The 20423-nt window shown below is 40.2% G+C and overlaps 1 protein-coding gene across 1 annotated transcript in view; it reads right to left on the reverse strand.

Annotated features, from left to right (window-relative positions):
* The window catches only part of LOC148010843 (melanoma-associated antigen G1-like protein), a 55178-nt gene that overhangs the window by 26452 nt on the left and 8303 nt on the right, over nt 1-20423 (reverse strand). Inside the window, exon 4 of the mRNA XM_087672045.1 lies at nt 11456-11561. Coding sequence (XP_087528171.1) covers nt 11456-11561 — 106 coding nt within the window. The remainder of the gene's footprint in view (nt 1-11455; nt 11562-20423) is intronic.

The following is a 20423-nucleotide window of genomic DNA, read 5'->3' on the forward strand; positions in this document are numbered from 1 at the left end:
TATGCTTTCCTACAATCAACATGTCATCCACATATAAGACTAGTACAATAAGACTTCCATCATCAACCTTTTTAGTGTATAAGCAATGATTTGCATGACTGCATTTAAATCCATGGCTGAGCATGAAGGTATCAAACTTTTTGTACCACTGTCTAGGGGCTTGTTTCAACCCATATAAGTTGCATTTCAGCTTACAAACCAAATGCTCTTTCTTGGAATAGCAAAACCTTCTAGCTATCTCATGTACAGATCTTCATCCAATTCACCACGAAGAAAGGTAGTCTTCACATCCATCTGATCCAAGTTTAAATCCAAGGATGCATTGAGAGCAAACAAAACACGAAGCATAGTCATCTTCACCACTAGTGAAAAGACCTCCTAGAAGTCTATGCCTTCATTCTATCTACATCCCTTAGCAACCACCCTGCCTTGTACTTGGGTTTCCCATCAATACATTTCACTTTGTAAACCCATTTACTAGGGATAGCTTTCCTATCCTTGGGCAAAGATACAAGCTCCATGTGTTATTTGCATACAGAGACTTCATCTCTTCCTGCATAGCAAGCTCCCACTTTCCTTGTTTTCACATGACTGTGCCTCTCTAAATGTCAAAGGCTCACTCAATCAACAAAATGCAATCCAAAGATGGCTGAAACCTCTGTTGCTGCCTTCTGACACGTGTAGACCTTCTTACCCAATGATCTGTATTGTCAAGCAATGGGCCCACATCCTCAAGTATGTGCACACCATCACCAAGTGGCTGATTTTCACCATTTCCTTGCTGCTGTAACCTGTTTTCAGCATGTTCTTGTTGTCGTCCTATTCCATCCTGTGCATCATTCTTCTAGCTGTAGCACAATGGGTTGCTGCTCATTTTCAGCATCAAAAGGAACAAAATCCTCGCTACTATTGTAACCTGTTTTTAGCATGTTCTTCTTGCTGTCCTATTTCATCCTGTGCATCATTCTTCTAGCTGTAGCACAATGGGTTGCTACTCATTTTCAGCATCAAAAGGAACAGAATCTTCAGCTAATGAATGCTGAATGGCTAGCTATTCATGCTGAAATTTGACCTTTTTTTTGTCAAGGGCATCCTGTGTGGCATGTTTCAGCAACTTTGTCTCATTAAATACTACGTCTCCGCTACGTACTATCTTCCTTCCCTGAGGAAGCCAAACTCTATAACCCATCTCTCCCTCATCCCCATATCCCATGAAGATACCCTTGATGAATAATGTCATTTTCCAATGCACGATTTGGAGAGCGATTGCATACGTGAACTGCAGTTTTTAAGGGCTTCTCCCCAAAGCTACTGCAATAGATTAGTTGTGGACAACATGCATCTGACTCTCTCACACGGTATGCAATTATATCTTTTATCCACGCCATTTGATGCTGGATTATAAGGGGCTGTTAACTCCCTCTTAATACCATGCATCTCACAAAACTTTTTGAACTCATTAGAAACATACTTACCCCCATTATTCACACTTATAGCTTTTAACTTAAGCCCTTTCTGTATGGTAACAAAAGCATGAAACCTTTTAAAAGCATCCAACACTTCCTTTTTGCTCTTTAACACATACACCCATGACTTTCTACTGAAATCATCAATAAAAGTGAAAGTATTGTGCACCTCCATATGAATTAACAGGCATAGTGCACACATCAAGGTGAACTAAATCAAGAGCACTGGACTTCTTAACGACACCAGAGTAATAAGGAGACTTCACATGTTTTCCATATATGCAATCATTACAAAATTCAAGACTAGAGCCTTTTACATCAAATCTCCCTAAAGAGAAATGAACTTGAAGGCCTTTTTGGCTCATATAGCCAAGTCTTTTGTGCCAAAGTTCCATCCGTGAATGAACTTCAGCCACAACCAAGACCTTGCTAGGTAATACTTTACAATACAAATAATGCAAAGTCCTCCTTTTGCTATCTTTAACAATCAGCATAGAACCCTTGTGGACCTTCCACAATCCACCACCAAAGGTAGTTACTAGTAAAATACCCTCTTGCATCAAGCTTCCCAACTAACAATAGACTTTTCTTTATGCCAATTACATATCTGACATCCTGTAAAATCAGCTCTTGGTCATTTTCAAGGACCAAGTGAATAGTATCTACACCCTCTATCTCACATGCATAGTTGTTGCCCAAGTAAACCTTGCCTAGGCAACTTGTAGTGTATTTAGAAAATGACTCCAAAGAGAGAGTAACATGAAAGGAGGCACCATTGTCTCCTATCCATGATTGGGACAGCCCATCATGAGCTGAAAGTAGGCATCAATCACCTCCTTTTTGGTAATGTGCATATCACCTGCTCCTATCATAATATCTACATCGTTGCATGAGGCTGCAACAAGTACCTCTCCAATGTCAGGAAGCTCTTCAATGACCACACTAGATGCAACATTTACCTTGGCAACTTCTTTTGAGGAAGAGTTGTCATCATCTTTATTATCATTCTTCTTTTTTTTAACCTAATGTTTCTTTCCTTCTTGCTCTTTCTTGTAGTACCAACAATCGAGCTTTTTATGCCCTTTACACCCACACTGATAGCAAGTAACATTCTACTGTTTGCCCTTGCTTTTACTCCTATTTTTACCTTTATTTGCTACACTACCCCTCTTCTCTGACCTACCTCTAAGATGATAGGCTAAACCACTCCTTTCTTTGCTAGACTTTCTTCTAATCTCCTCATTGAGGATAGAGCCCCTAACATCATCAAAGGTTAAAGCAATGTTGTTGTTAAGTGAAACAACCAAAGCCTCCCAGCTATCAGGCAAAGTCATCAACAAGAAAATAGCCTTCAGTTTACCACTAAAGGTCTGCAAACCAAAGTCCTGACTAACTCAAAATCCCTATGAAAGCACTCAAATGCTCAGATGTTGGCTTAGACTCATCCAACTCCATGTTCACAAGCTGGTGCATAAGATGCAATTGATTCACTGGAGTTGTATTTTCATAAGTATCCATTAATTTTTTCCATATAGCATAAGCTCCATCAAGACGCTTAATGTTTGTAAGCACATCATCAAATACAACCATTTTAATGTATGCAATGGCCTTCTTGTTGAGTCTAGTCCAATCCTCATCTGCCATAGCTACAAGCTTAGTTTCCAAGAGAGTATCATCACAGTCCTTGAGAAACAAAATGTCTTGCATCCTGTCCTTCCACAAATCAAAGCCAGTGCCATCAAACCTATTGATTTCAAGGAGGGATTTAGTGTCACTGCTACTAGAAATATTAGTGGCCATTGTTCAGCAATGCACCAAAAACCAATGCTGTAATTTATGACAACAAACAAGAAGCTGAATATTCAACTAATTTCAGCCCAAATTTTCAAAAAATAAGAGCAAGATTTAGTGTCATTGTATTATTGACAATGCCCAAATACATGCACAGCAGTAGAATGGATGACCTTTAGCAATCTAACTAAATTTCAGCATGCATACATCACTCCCAGTGACTCCCACATCAGCAATATTACCAAAAATCCATCTGCGACAATCCCAGATCTGGAAATGATCTCTAAGACTGCCGCACCGTGAATATTCAGCAACACATCAACTCAATAGGAGCTACCTAACATGTGTACTGCATATATATGTGCCCAAATCAACTTCTGATACACAAAAAAAACACCAAAAATTCTATGCAATTTCTCCAAAATCTTACAAGTAGGAGATTTTAAAAAACTCAAATCACATTGCTTACAACACTAAGATTGCTTCAGCAATGTCCCCAAAGTGCATCTTACACATCAATTTTGCCAAAATCTACAAATTTCAGCAAAAAACCCCAAAATTTCGCTGACCAATCTGCCCCAATTCCTTTAATATATGTTCCCAAGAGCATAAAAGGAGCAACTTTAGCAAGATTTCACAAAATATTTCAAAAGCCCCAAATTTCTCGGGTCCTAATGTACATCAGTGTCAATAAATTCGGCTCAACTGAACAAAATTTCACTAATACATGAAAAACCCCAAATTTTCCAAATCCAATGTGCACAATGTTTGCAATTTCCAGGTCAAATGTCATTGTTATGCATGAACAGCATCAAATCTAGGAAAAGCCCCAAATTTCAGCCATGAAATTGCTGAAAAACTTAACTGTGCTTCCACATGTGAACTAGGGCTGGCATAAATGTGCCAGGTCACACAAAAATGTCAAGCAGACTTTCAACTGCCTGTCGTGACCTGTTGTGAGCTGTCACCTATGTCCCGCTGGTCAAAATTGATTGCCGCTTGATTACGTGAGTTATCACCTACACTTGCATTGACCTGTCACCAATCTGTCCGGTACACATACGTGCTTGATGTTTCTTCGCGCAGACGAGCTAGAGCTCACCCGCACGGACTTCAGGAAGCGCACACACCTTAGAAGTGACTCTGATACCAGTTTGAAGGGGAGAGTGAGCAATGGAAGTGCGAGACAAAAGCACGAGCAACAACATTGAGAGTTGAGAGTAAGAGAGAGTGAATGCAAAGATAGGTGTACCGGATCGTAATGGTACACAAAGAATAAAGAATGTATTTATATGTTAGGGTACAATAAGTGTGTGTTCACACCCATAAAACTTTATACACAGAAACGAAGGGACCTTACACCCAACACTTTCATTCTGTCCACCTTCGTATCAAATACATCCTCCTTATCACAATTCAAAAAATTATTGCAATTATGATCTGCATACTCACCCAACAAGGTATTTGCAAATTCCAACAAATACTCCCCTCCCAATCAAGATCTTAAGAATCATCCAATTGGGCGGTGACCCAAGCATACAAGCGTATAGAAGATGGTAGATGATTCAAGCTAACAAAGCTCGAAGAATCTTGAGGAGACGGACCATCAGCTCCTTGGATGGATCATCTTCAACATGCTTATTGTGTTAACAATTGGTTATGATTCCGTGCATGGCACCATTTCTTCTTCCTCCTCTAAATCCAATCCCATAACCTCCACCGCCTAGTTAATTATAGAGCATGCATTTCTTCTCTCATTCACGTCAAGTATATTCACACTCTACACCAGCCCTAGCCTACTCCAAATGGCTGCGATTTGCCAAAGAGGCTGCCACATCAGCATTTCAACAGTAATTCATGCTAGTCGGCCAATTTTGACCGGGCTAATTGCATTTTTTTACCTCCAAGCTATTGGTCGGCCAGTTTGGGCCCTTTTTGGTTATTTATATCAATGGCTAGTGTGGGGCGAATGCATTCTTCAATTTGGCAAGATTGTTGTGTTCTTCTCTGTCTCCAACAAGGACTGCTGGCTGCACCCTCCATCTCCGTCACCATCACAGGTGTTGTCATCATTATTCAACATGATTCAGTGACCTCACTAACGCCCTGGGTTGCATGCAAGGACCGATCAATCCTCATTATATTCAACCTTCCTTCATTGTTCGGTTCAGATTTCTCTTCTCCTCTCCTTTTCTCTCCGTGTTCATGATTCTCTTTCGATGGGCACTCGCATGGTATCATCGCCTACATGAGGACACAGAGTTTCCAACCAAAGAGGAGACCACACTGTTGCTGAAAACTCAAATTTCGGCTTGTTGTTTGTTGCTGCAGACAATGCAGAATTTGTTGTGCTTTTGACAAAGGCAAGACATCCACAACTCTCTTATTGCAAGTGTTGCTGATTTCCCCGCCCTTTGATGACTTAGATGAGGAGTCTATTCATACTCCCTCTGAGAGGAGGTATGATCATCGCAAAGATCGGAGGTCCCAGCCCCGTTCATGGCAGGAACCCTCTCTTGCCAAGTCAAAGCAGCCATCTCCTCCCCCCTCACTTCATGTCTCCCATAAGGTCCATCCCTCAGGCCCTAGGATACCTATGTTGGCACAGTCTATGCAAGAGCATGCTCTTCTTTCTCTACCCAAAGAAGACCGTTTGGACGGATCAAATTATTTGCATTGGTCCTATAAGGTGGAATGTATTCTTGACACCTTCAATCTTTGGGAGTTTGTGACCAATCCTATTCCCCGTCCCATGGAGGACCTCACATGTGATCGGTAATGGATAGTGCAACCCTATGAAATCAGCTCAATTCTAAAGCTTGATCTTTCCTCTCTTTGAGCTTACAAGATTCTGTCCTAGTACATGTGTGCAGGTTACGCATGCAACAAAAGTGTAGACAAAGCTTGCTTCTTTGTACCATCAAAGGACATTTACCCACCAAATTACTCTTCAGAAGAAATAATGAATGCTCATTGTTGATGACTCTCCTTCCATGAAGGATCACATCAACAAGTTGAAGGACATGAGGGATGAGCTTTTCTCCCTTAGAAGGATGATATCTTCAAAGGACATGGCCATGATCCTTTTGACTCACTTGTCATCTCCGCAATATGATACCTTCTATACCAACCTTCTTACATCAAGGACCCAAGAAACTCTTTTATGGGAGGAGCTTGTCCCACTTGTCTTGGAGCATGACAAGCGTTTGAAAGTGGTAGCCAATGGATCTAGCCCCACAAACTCTTTTACTACAGAACCATGAAAGAACTGCCATGTGCATCACATGTGCTAAACAACCTTGCACATTTGATTAATATCTTAATCAAATGTTATTAGCAAGATTAGAGCATCTCAAAATTTCACATCCCCATGACAAGAGCCCATAGCAAAGTCATTATAAGTAGAATTGGCCAACAAGGTACAAAAAGTGAATTCATCCAATTCAACACTCCGATTCAACACGCTTTTGTAAAGAGATTATGTCAATCATCAAGGAGAATGAGAGGATTGAAAGTAATGAGACAAAGAAGGATTGGTAGTCTCCCTCCATGATGAAATGGGAAGACCTTGCTCCAATTTTAGACAAGATTACATCCTGGAAACAAATGTCCGTAAGCAAGGTTATCCCTTTTGTAGATTTGGAAGAGTCCATCCACATTATCCCAAAAGGCACACAAGCAAAGATCAATTACATGGATATAACAAAGAAGATAGTGGTATTATAGCAAACCAAGTCCCTACAAGGGACCAAAGTATGGATAGCAGACAAGTGGACCCCACTTCAACTTAAATTTTGACTAACAAAATTAACCAAAGTCAAAGAAGCATGAAGAAATGATAAGTGGGCAGTATATTAAGGAGAAAAGGCTGTCACCAAGGAGTTATGACTCCACTTCCCCAAAAGTTAATGTATCTTCTAGTGGAATTTAGCTACCCTCTATATTTGTAATGGAACTTGATGTTGTAATTAGAACTTTTATGAGTCATAAGAGCTCACAGTTTATCACATCTAATTATTTTTACTTTCTTGCTGTCATTTTATGTGCCTTTTGTCACTAATACCCAAATTGGAATGCAATGAATTGTATGATCTGTCCTATAGGTCAATTTTGGCCTCCAAAGGGCATTAATAGATCTCTCTCTCTCTCTCTCTCTCTCTCTCTCTCTCTCTCTCTCTCTCTCTCTCTCTCTCTCTCTCTCTACAACCTTGTCAGATAAGGTGTTAGATGACCTGATTTAACACTAATTACAGCAAGCATATAAATTCACAAATCAGAAATAAATACATTGCCGCATTAATCTTTGACACCCAACACCACTTGCCCCCAAAACTCGCGCCCCTTGCGATATTTTTTTAACTTGTTTTTGTTTTTGTTTTTGTTTTTTGAGCCGGGTGCCTAATCGGACTCAAAGGTGGAACCCTGTGCCACTAGCTTATGATTTCGCTACTTCCTTCAGGACCAAACTCCTTGGAAGACTCCTCCCAATGGACAGAATTCCAATACATTTGGCCTACATCTCACCAACTGCATCAAGATCCAATTTGCCCCTTGATTCTAACACAATTTGAACACAAATCAAATCAAGAACACTTCTTTGCGGGTCAACTTCAATGTGGATGTACAATCTCTATCGGATCTACTGTAATCGCTTCAATTCCAACAATCGCTCTTGATCTTTAGGCTTCTATTTAATGGGCATGCACTTCAAGGTGGCTGAGAAGACCTAATTTCTGTTGTAAATTAGAGCTTTGACTACATATACACTACTGTCCACCTTCAAAAGTTGAGAGAAACAAAGAACGGCTGATTCAATGGCACACTTGATTTACTGAAATGAGGGAGGACATCAGAGGAGAGAGAAACCTTCAATCTAATGCCAAAAAAGTGTTGTAAGAGCAATCCCCTCATGTTTTAGTCGGCGAATATTATATCATCTCCTAGTTTGGAAGTATTGAAACTTTTCACAGACCTTAGTCTAGGATATTAAATCATTTAAACCTCTAATCCCCCTAGTTTGGAAGTATTGAAACTTTTCACAGACCTTAGTCTAGGATATTAAATCATTTAAACCTCTAATCCCCCTAACACCAAAAGGCCATCCAAGAGGCAATTCAGTGTACTTGACTAAGATCTGAGTCACGCACCCCACTGGCACACTTGTCCACAACTTCTGCCAATGTCCCCCATTACAAAGGCTAGGATTGTCTATCACTATGACATGTAAACTTAATCTCACATGTGCACAACTTAAGTACCCAAATCAGCTAGAGATTGAAACTAGCAGATATAGATCCATCCCACCAGAGGAGCGCATATGCCAGATATGCCAATTAGAGCCAGAGACAGAGGAGCATTATATTTGCCGTTGCCCAGCGTATTATGAGGTCCGTGGTCGTTTCCACTATCTCTTTAGAGACGGATTTGGACCACTATCCAGAGTCGTGGATTTCACCGATCGGTGATGCCTTGGCCTCTTTCTTCTTGAGATATGACAGCTTCGTGGCATGGGCCTCAGGAGTATAGCTGCCCCAAGACATCGAGGCCCTTCACAGAGGCAGCTCACAAACTTCTTTGCAAAGGAGACTCAAAAGACTTCAATACAGTTACAGCTACAGTCCACACAAGAGCCTCTCTCTCCACCACAGTCTACACACAAACAAGGAATATTGATTGATCAAGCCGTTCAGCTTAGCCAATCCAGACGTCCTAGGCCTCGGCACAGACACCGACAACACCTTCATAGGCAAATACAGGGGATTATTGCTCAGGCTAGAGCTAGGTACTCACCCACATGAGATTGTACCATTTGGAGCTCATTGTTACTAGATAGAGCTCTATGTTTTACACATAGCTATAGTTAGTTTCCTTTCTTATTTTGCTTTGTGTTGCATACATATTTTGCCCAGACACTTGTACCATCATACACATGATTGTAACTCATGGTCTCATAGGTCATCTTGGCCTTTTGTGGACATTAATATATCATCTCATTTCATTTCATTTCTTTTTTTCGTAAAAGGTTCATTTCATCTCTCTCTCTCTCTCTCTCTCTCTCTCTCTCTCTCTCTCTCTCTCTCTCTCTCTCTCTCTGTGTGACAAGTCTACAGACCTATCGGGCTTCAGTCACACAAGGCTAGAGCTGTGCAAGACTGCTTTCTTGCCAAGCTGTCAGGTTGCAGCAGCTCTCTCTCTCTCTCTCTCTCTCTCTCTCTCTCTCTCTCTCTCTCTCTCTCTCTCTCTCTGCCTATTGTCATCAGCCGTGACTGCCTGTCTTAAATTCTGTACTAACCAGAATCAGCATATGTCATCCTCAGCTACCTGTATCAGGGTGGCTTGAACATGGCAATGATTGATCTTGTGATTAATAGAGGTGTTTGCATACTCTCTCTCTCTCTCTCTCTCTCTCTCTCTCTCTCTCTCTCTCTCTGTTTTGCCTCTCCCTCCACCCTCCTTGTATTAATGCTAAAATGCTTGGACTTTAGAGGTTAAAGCCACCTCATTAACAACAGTATCAGCAGGTCTCTTTCTCCCTCCCTCCAATTCACAATCCATTGAATGAGTTACAAGTGGATTACTTGGTGAGAAGGTGATCTAGCACTAGTGTTCAATCTGCTGTGAATGGTTTTTCTCTATCCATTGAATCAGATGAGCAAGTATTCAGCAATTTGTTTTGATGAACCAATGATCAATTGGACAAACAAAACCTGCAATGACTATGAATGGATTGCCTAAGAAGCAAATCCAACCTAGCAAAGCACTATGGATGTTCTGAGACAATCACTGGCTGAGTTATGTGATACACAGGATACTTAAAAGCACTGAAAGATTTGAATTCCAGTGTGAACTTGGATATAAGAATCAAGTTGGAAATGCACTGTTCGTGAATGCACAGAACACCCTTCACCTTTGCCTTTGCATGCTGTCTTTAAAAATTCAATATTGCCTAAAATGTTTTTGCCATGCAAAAACCTTAATGATGACTGATGTGTAAACTTGGATTTGTGACACTCCAGCATTTAGCTTTTAAGCCTCATCTCAAGGGGTGCGTTTTCACCATTTGCAGAAATTGGAAATCATCACCTCAGTAGAAGCACCATCTCAAATGTGCACTCAACTTTTAGATTTGACCTCATTTGGAATTGTTTTTCGCCATGGCAATTCTCAACAAAAGTGCAGTATGGAAACTTTTAACTAACAATTCTCCAAAGAAGCTGAGAAAACCTTAAAAGTTAGAAGTGCAAAAATTGGAACATTGAACATAAGACTTCAATCCATCCCAAAGCCTCGGCCATTGTTTCAGTCTGGATCAGCCAGAAATAGCAGCCTCCTTCCTTACTCCACAATACACGAAATTGCCTGGGTTTCACCAGCCTAGACAATTATCATTGATGTCATTGCCATCATTCTGCACTAATCTGCAGTCTTTTTGTTTCACTTCATCAAGCAAGGCAATCCAAGTTTTGTTTCACTAATCCACAGTCTTTTGCATCATCAGCTGCTTCATTTCAATCTAATGAAGCGAGCTGTCCCAAGTATAATTGGTAAGATTTTCAATGAGCAATTTTTCACCAGAGTTTGATCGCTGTGTTTTCAGTAAGGTTTATCCCAAGCATCCAGAACTTGGGGTGTCTTCTGAGGAAGACCTCATATTGTAGAGGCAAACCTGACCATTGGACAATCTCTTCACCAAAATCTCCTGTTAGAACCATATTTCAAATTCATTTCAAGGATCTGGAATCTTGAGATGTCTTCCAAAGAGAATCTAGAGACAAAACTAACAAGTGGAGCACTCTGGAGGATTCAGTTCTTTTCCTTTTGAATTTTCATTTTCAGTCCTATTCATAATTGACTGCCTGTGATTTTGAATATGACATCTAAAAATACGACCCTTGTTGAGTTACAGCATTTCAACAAAAAAATTACAGAATATTCTTTCTAGTGCTTAAAAAGAGTCATTCTTGCTATTTAATTTGTCAATCCTCAAGCCTTTTGAAGGCTTTCATAGGAAACAATATTTTTAGCAAGAATCCCTAGATTCAAGTAATCACCAACACTTATGCAAACCTTGAGCTCAAGGTAGCTAATGTTTAATTATACTTGTCACTACTTATACGAAAAACTCTTCTTTCCATAATATTGAATACAAGATGGAAAATGAAGGTGTAAAAGAATTGATTGACAGCTTGACAGCTTACCTCTGCTTAATTAAAGATTCAAAACAACTTTTTATGTCTCCAAAGGTTGGATGCCTCACATCATCTTGCTTGATCCCTAATCTGCCTAGATGAAGCCATAAGGTTGCTGCAAAAAACCATGTTGAAAACTTGCTTCTCTCTCTCTCTCTCTCTCTCTCTCTCTCTCTCTCTCTCTCTCTCTCATGCAGGCACACAATGGGTAATTGTATTCATTATAAAGTAAAGAATGTACAAGAGTCGTACAACTACTAAGTATCAAACAGCGACTGAACAGATGGCAACACCCCAGGAAGTAATCATCCCTTGTAAGAAGACCTGCATACTCAATGGTGCACAGTTGCCACTGGAAATTTTTTAGACCTCTCAAACAGCCAATATTAATGTGCACTCCAGAACAGGAATTAAAAATGAAAGTATTCCAAATAGTCCAAAAAATGCCAACGGCCCAAAAATTGAGAGTGTCCAATGGAAAGAGGAAAGTGAACACAAAGAGGAGACAAAGAGAGAACGTAGGAGAGAGAAGGAACAATGAGACTGCAATGGCTGAAGGTACAAGGCTGCAACAGCCAGCCCCAACACATAGCTCTACACATCAATGTGGGCACCAAACAGCAGCAAGGGAATGAGAGAATAAGGAGGGCTAGCTGATCACAAAGGATCGATGATGGATAATGAGAGTGGTAGGTAGGGCAGGCCACCTATATATAGGCAAAAAGTGGCAAAACCCTAAATAGAGTCAAAACCCTAGAAATTGCCAAAAGTGCCCAAAAAAAATGCACTGATGTGCCCTCTATTTCAAGTGTCTAAAACACATAAAATGACAAACAAAAACAATGTCCGAGCTCCTAATGTCCTCGTTTGACTTAGACTGGACTCACATGCAAGAGATGACCACATGACTGCTAACGCCCCCTCTCAGATCCCAATGTGGCAGAAGGCCAAAGAAGATGCGGATTTGAGGGTGGCAAGAAGAGTGCCAATGCCGATGAAGTTTGTCAATGAAGAAAGCCGGCCAAGGAGCACGACCCCCTCTCCATATAAAAATCCGATTAAATGGAAGGCCACCAAAGGGCAAAGGAAGCCCCCCTTGAAACACAAAGGGCCAAGGAATCCACAACCACATCACCGATATCATCCCTCTCTAAAAGGGATGGAAGGTACGAGGAAACCACCAAAGGAGATGGTGGGGGATGGGATGGAATTTGTGGAATGAAGGGTGCACATTCGAGAACGAATGCAACTATAGAAAGCTGCCTCAAAGGACCCTGCACAATGGAAGGGGAATGGACACAAGTAGCCCCCTCCCCTTTCCAACTTGTCACAAAAGTGGCTCCTATAGAAAAATCATCAACAAAGACAATCAGCTTAGGGAAGACAATATGAGTCCTAGTCTAGGAAGGCCAAGAACTAAGAGGAGATGGAAGCCCAAGCCTGAACATGTAGGGCCTCAAAAATGAAGCTCAATGGACGGTCAAACAATAGAGTACTAATAGGCACCAAAGAAATGTCACCAGTAGTGACGATACCCTCTAACAAGCGGAGATCCTACAACAAATCACCTTAGGGAGTCATATCACTAGATGCACCATTGTCAATAAGCCAAGGCTACTCACAAGACAAAACAATCGATGAAGGCTCCTCCACTTGATAAGTGTGTAGAAACATGGACTCGGTGATCACTGATAATAGCAAGTGACGAAGTAGAGGTAGACAAAGGCTCCGATATAGATCCACCACTTGCTCCTAGACGAAGGTAAGGGTATATCCTCTAGCACTTCTCACGGCGCGAGGTCTTTCCACAATGAGAACACGTGGGATATCCTATATGCTTCTCCACAAAATCAGTATTAAAGTTAGAAGATAACTCCAACTTCTTCCTCCTCTTTCTTCTGCTTGGCTTGTCTTGTACCAAGAGATAAAGCCACATAAGCACGGCCATATGCACAGGCTCCACAAGAATCTGTCTCATTGTGACACACATTCTACTCAAGCACCAATGGAACTAGCTTCTCCCAATGAGAGTCTCTCAACTACAAGAAGTGAGAAGACTAGTGTAGAACACATCATATGTCGATAATGGAAGATATGAGAGAAGTGTCACAACTACATCCTCCAAAGAAATGTCTGTACCAAGGAATGAAAGCTCACCCTGAAGCTCCTCCATCTTGCGGATATGATCTCTCATCAAAGGGAAATCTGCGATAGAAAGTTGTCATAGCTTCAATTCAAGAGATAATTGATGACCAAATGTCTAGATCCAAAAGAGAGATGCCAATCTCCTTCAAACATTTGCAGCAGTGCACATACATCTAACATGCAAGAGCACAAAATCTACACAACTCAAAAAGAGGAAAGAGCGAACTCTAGCATTCAACCGGTCTCATAAAGCTACCGAATCCATCATCACAGCTATGTGCTACAAGGCCATGGCCAAAGAAACAAGGTGTAGCGTAAAACTTTCATTAACTTGAAAGTTTGTACCTTAGAATTAAGTTACATTGAAAGTTTTACCCAATAAGCAGCTCACTTAGGACACTTAAGTTGTAAAGCAAACCCTAAGCTTAAGTTTGGTCCAATGAGCAAATCACGTATAATTAAGCCCTTAATCAAAAATGAGTTTGGATTAAAGAGCAAATGGTTACTTGTTTAGAAAGCTAATCTTGGCTATTTGGGGTCTCTCTCATTTGGAGACATCCATTCTTCTCTTCTTTGCTACAAAAATTGCAGTTTTCCGCCATGGAACGTGAGTTGACAGCACATGATTCAAGGCAACCACTGATCTTCTCCTCTCCACATGGGGAATCCCTTGGGCAGGTCTGTAACTCCATTCACAACAAGGTATGCTACTACTTTTAATCTAATTCTAATTAAAAACAAGTTAGTGCAATACTATAAGTTGAGATTCTCTCCTCCTCTAAGATCTTAAACCAGACCTACAAGCACATGGACTATAGCAAGTTACTTGTGATCCATGCAAGCTTTGAATAATGATAAAGAAATACTACAAGGGTCACCACCTCCGGAGCCTATCATGTGTTGTCTAACATGTAAGAGCATTCTAGCTCTCCCGTTCAATGAGTCTTTTGTTTATTTGCTGATTTATTTCATATGAGTCAGTTATTTATGATCACTACACTTTCGATTATTTTCAAAGGCCAATTTTATTAGCTAAAAAGGTGCATTACAAACTTTAAACATTAGTAGCTCTTTAAAACAGCCCCAAAACACAAATTTACCAAGCTTCATAGTCACAAGTGACGCAAAATGGAACAAGGACGAGGGATGGCAAACGGGAAGGAATTCCTATCACTTGTGACTATATAGTGACATGGAATGGAATGCGAGATGGAGAGGAGCTGCCGTCCCCGCAATTCTCAAGTCCAAAAATGACTGTCACTTATGACTATGCCAAGCTTTATTAGAGATTACCAAGGCATTTGTGTCCCACAATAAGCTAACACCCAAACATTGGGAGCATCCACATCTATAAATAGAAGACCCCCTAGCCACTTGAATCCATCCTTGTTTTGCAAGTTGTTGGAACTCAATCTCCATTGCTATCTATACCCCTCCGTTGGTGGATACTTTAATTCGTGGTGCAACCATACCTTCATGAACTTGTGGCACCCTTCCTAGCAAATGTCACCTTCTCTACCCTGTTTAGGAGCTATCCAACCCTGTATTTGCTACAGCTAGCTACCACCCTGTTCAGCCTACATTGTTCCATCACCAAACAATTGCCTGAAGTGCAGCAAATTGCTACATTCACTCGGCCACCCAACATATTCAACCCCTCCAAGAGCAATTGCCAGCTATCCACCTTGCATTTTCAATTGCCCTCCAACATTTTCACCTCTATGCAAGCCACCTTGCTGCCGTTGCCTCCATCAGCCTAATCCAAACACTCAAATCTGCATTTGCACCTATTGATCGCTTTCCACAATTGCCTCCTGCATTTCAAGTTTTATTAAAAGTACGACACATTCTTCCAGTCCATTCTGAGACACAAAGGCTGAAGGTTTTGTATCCACACTTGCAAAGTGTGCTTACAACATTCAGCATTATTCATTCATTTTTCATTATCTCTGAGTTACTCTTCACCTTTGAGTTCTATTGTTATTACTTTGTGTTTTGTCATATACTTGTGTTTATCTTCTATGCCAAAGTATTTCTTTACAAAACATACATCAATTGAACATCAAAACTACATTTCTAAATGGTGATTTACATGAGGAAATGTATGTTTTTCAACCTCGTGGTTTTTTGCAAAAAGGAGCAAGACAACAAAGTGTGCATATTGAAAAGGTACTATATGATCTAAAGCAAGCACCTCAAGCTTAGTATGAGAAGATACATGCATACTTAACTGCACGTGGTTTTCAAATAGTCCAATTGAGAACACCTTACATGTGAAACATGAGGGTGATGTCGCTCTAATCATTGAGGTCTATGTGGATGACATGTTGCTCACCAATCCTAATGAGTCATATATTGCACATTTTAAGGCTGAGTTGAATTCAAATTTTGACATGAAGATTTGTGCCTATTGCATCATTATTTGGGCATTTACTTCAAGCAATGTGATTGCGGTATTGCTTTGTGTCGAATACATCATTGCAAGGATTTGGTCTTGAGGACTGCGAGCCTATTGCTACTCCTATAGAGACAAGTTTGAAGTTGACCCTTCATGATATCAAAGACAACATTGATACCTTTCTCTATTAGCAAGATTATTGAATGCTTGATTTATGTATGCATAATGAGGCCTGGCATCTAGTTTATAGTCTCACAAATAAGCAAGTTTACCAAGCACCAAGCATTGCTAGGTAATGAAACATATCTTTTACTATTTGTGTGGTACTTGGCATCTTGGGCTATTTTATCCCAACAGGAATCATTACTACCAAATTTACACCCTTTTTGGCATTCTAACTAGGCCAATTACTATGACACTTATGTATCCACAAGTGGTTTTTGTTTCATTCTTGGCAACTCACACATATCGCAATTGAGTAAGAAGCAGTCCACTATGGCCACTTCTAGTTATGAAGCTAAAGATAGGATAGCTTTCACAGCTACAATTGAGCATGTTTGGCTCACAACAACTTTTGGGACAATCACCCACCACCACCATCTTCACTGACAGTCAAAGCGCATTGGTAGTTGCAAAGAACCAAGTGTTCCATGCTCATACTAAGCACATTGAGATGCATTATCATTATGTCGAGAAGAGACTCTCTCCAACAGAGATCAGCTTGGTTTATGTGCCAACACAAGACAACCTAGCAAATCTTTTCACAAAGGCCTTGTCTTGTGAGAAGTTCAAAGATTTTGGCAAAGCTTTGGGTTTACTCCCCTTTGTGGATTGATACTAGTCCACTGGGCTTGGCACTTCTCTATACACGAGTGCTAGGTCTTGTTCACCGCATCACTCCCACGGGAGATTTGTTACCATGTTTTGATAATGATGCATGTAAACACACTTAGGACCGTCAAGGGCACGTTTTCTTCTCTAGAAGGTTTTTGTTTCCCGTGCCTTGTATATATGCCTATTCGCTTTAGGACTTACAAAACTTCTCTATTAATACTACTCGATACACTGTGTTGTGCTCTCTCAAGCTTCTTCTTTTTCAAGCTATGTACGTGCATACCTACAACCCTAAGTCCAATACTCTAACCACATGAAAAATCATTCACATTGGGCAACTTTGGTATCCCAAGAAAAAATTCTAAATGTAACCAAAAATTTTGCTAACAAAGAATTGGCTAACAATCCATTGTTTGATGGATGCTTGAGGACCACTTGTAAGAACAAACAAGATGAGTCAACAAAAACGAAGCTATCAACCATATGGGCTGATCAGCATTAATTCCATGCCAACGTGCGGCTTGAATGCAAGTGTTGCCATTCAAAATACACATGTCTTCACAAAGGATTTGGCAAAAACAATCCCAAGCTATTGCCCAAAATACATCAAACTAAACAAAGTCCATTGAACAAGTGTCCTATGCATGTCCACATCCATTCTATCTTTTGGGCTCCCTTATCTTTCTATTGGATTGTGCAATTAGAACCTAGTGCCTTATAACTCCACAAGAAATGACAAGCCAAGGAGACCAATGAAGCACACTTACGTCACAAACCATGGAACAACACATCCACAACCAACTTTAACCGCCAATTCCACAAGCAAAGGGCTAGGCCAAAGTTAAACATTGCCAAGAAAGTACACAATATATATGGAAATACAATTATGATAAATAGCCATTATGAGACGTTAGAAGAAGACATGGGCTATGGATACTTGAGGAGCAAGGGATATGGGAGCTTGCTTAGGGTGTGGCTAGAGACAAAATGCAAGGTCAAGGCTAAAACGAAAAAAATAGTGTTTAGGAATTGAGTTCTTGAAGTGTAGATATACCTTGAAGCTCATTCCTAAAGTGCGTCAAGCTTTGTTAATCTAGGCAAGTTTGTGAGTGTCTTCAAAACTCTTTTGCAATGCTTTAAAGCTTGAAATTTTGGTCCAAGCTCAACACAAAGGCCTACCCATGAATAAGTTGTCCTATCTTGGCCATAAATCACGTCCAAAGCTCTAAAAGAACCATAGTTGAGTTACTGCCCATACCCAAAGCTTGTAAGAATCACTTAGTAGCCCTATCCACCTAGCTAGCAAGTCTACACAAACGGTCAAGACAAACAAGACGTCAAACAGTATCTTATTAATAGATAGTAGGGATTCATAGAATTCAGACACATGGATGATGGCACCAATGCTATCATACAAACTCAAAAAGTGAGAGTATTAAATATAGTCAGACTACATTTAATGTAGTCGGCCAGTATCAATTGGTCAATTTTTTAGCTTTACTACTGCTATTTATAATTGTCAGGATCACTAGGCAGATCACTTCTTTCTGTTATTGCAGGTGCTCCATCTACAATCTTCTCCGTCTCCATTGCAGATTGTAGGCTGCACACTTCGTCTCCATCCCCATCCATCATCTCCGTCACCATCATAGGTGTTGCCATCATTATTCAACCTAATTTGATGCTCTCAATGACCCCTTCAACTGCATGCAAGGGCTGATCAATCCTCGTTGTGTTTGGCTTTCCTTCATTGTTCAATGCAAATCGTTCTTCTCTTCATGCTTTCTCTTCTCTTTTTTTCTCTCCGTGTTCATGATTCTCTTTCGTTGCACACTCTAACAAAACAAAGCTCTACAACGTCCTCATCTTCAGGAAACATGAGGGCCTTGCGGCTGAATGAAAATCAAGTCCTTTAAAGGCCCCTCCTTGTTTCCTAGTTTTACTTCAAGTTTTATGTTATCTATAAGAGTCTCTGCACTACATCAACAACTATTAAAGCACTTTTGGACCATGGAGCCTCTACATGTTTTATGGATGAGAAGTTTGCAAGATGTCATGGTATCACAATCATGGAGAAATCTAGCCTAGTTCCTACAAAAGTTATAAATGGTCATAAATAGTCGCCCCTTTACTTCAAGAGATGTCAAAAGTGGAAAACTCATCCTATAAAAATAACATCAAGAAACTTTGTAACAAAGAAAACATTCAATGTCAAATGTTGCCCAAGCAATCCAATCATCATTGGTCTTTCCTGGCTCAAGCTACACAATCCCAATATTGATTGGAGATCTCAAAAAGTTAAGCCAAGGCAAACACAATTTATTGAGAATATAGCTTTTACGGTCATGTTTATCCTCTCTTCTCAGCCTTCCTAGAAGTTGGATTATCAAAGACTTAGGCCATTCAAGATCATTGGTCAACTAAATTCAATCACTTATCATATCCATTTAAAGCAATCCGTGAGAATTCACTCGATTTTCCATGTCTCAATCCTGGGGCCTTGCCATGTATCCTCAATACGAACAAGGAACCTACAACCATCACCACCTATTGAGATTGAAAGAGATTGAGAGTATGAAGTCAAGACTATCCTTGATTCCAAAATCTCTCATGAAAGACTTGAATATCTTATTCATTGAAAGGGCTATGATGCTAATGAGCGAACATGGAAACAAGCCTCCAATCTTTGTCGAGCACCTCCTAAAGTAAAGAAATTTCATCAACAACATCCATTGAAGATAAGAGTCGTACCAAGAAATCCCATTGCTCGCATGAAACTCGTCGTAATAGGAGGGAATAATGTCATGGACACCAAAAAATCTAGTACCTTTTAGAAATTTCTATAAGATTTTAGAAAGTTTTAGAAACAGGTACTAGGGCATGGTGAGTTCAATTGATGAGTTTAGAACTTCTTCTTTTTTATAACTTGCATTAACACTTGCATTGGCATTGCTTATATCATGATTATATCAACCATGCTTATGTTGTCCACAATGTCATCATGCCTGGTCATCATACACTTATATCAACACTTATATCATCTCATATCTACAAGCTTCCCCTTAATCTCCTTAACTCCAATATAAATAGGCGTCTTGGCCTACAAGCCCTTCAATCTTGCCAACACCATTTGTAAGGCTCTTGCGACATAAGTCCCTCCGATTCTAGTTCAAGCCTTGTATCTCTAATTCTTGTATTATCTTGTATCTAGTCTAATCTTGTATCAATATTTTGTCTTGCATTGTGAATCTAGCCTTATTATAAACATCATTGTATGAATCTCATAACAAGAAAAAGATTATTGTATTGCATCTTCTTACAATAAAGAATCAAGTTCTCATTTTTCTTCTTCTTTTCCAAGTTATTCTTTTGTAAGTTGTGAGGTAGCAATCCTTGTCCTTGCCAAGTTCTTACGCCTTCAAAACAATGAATCCTTGTCTTTGCCAAGTCCTTGTTGCCCTTCATTGCACCGAGCATCATCTAGATCAATGTTATGCATACCATCGACCTACAGATATGTTGTTGGACTTGTCTAATGTTATCTTAAGAAATCACATCTCTATCACAAGAGCCTCATGCTATTGCCAACAACTTCTTAAG

Source organism: Lygodium microphyllum, chromosome 29 (assembly GCF_053477565.2).
Source record: "Lygodium microphyllum isolate KBCC chromosome 29, Lygodium_microphyllum_v1.1.10, whole genome shotgun sequence".
Classification (NCBI taxonomy): Eukaryota; Viridiplantae; Streptophyta; class Polypodiopsida; order Schizaeales; family Lygodiaceae; genus Lygodium; species Lygodium microphyllum.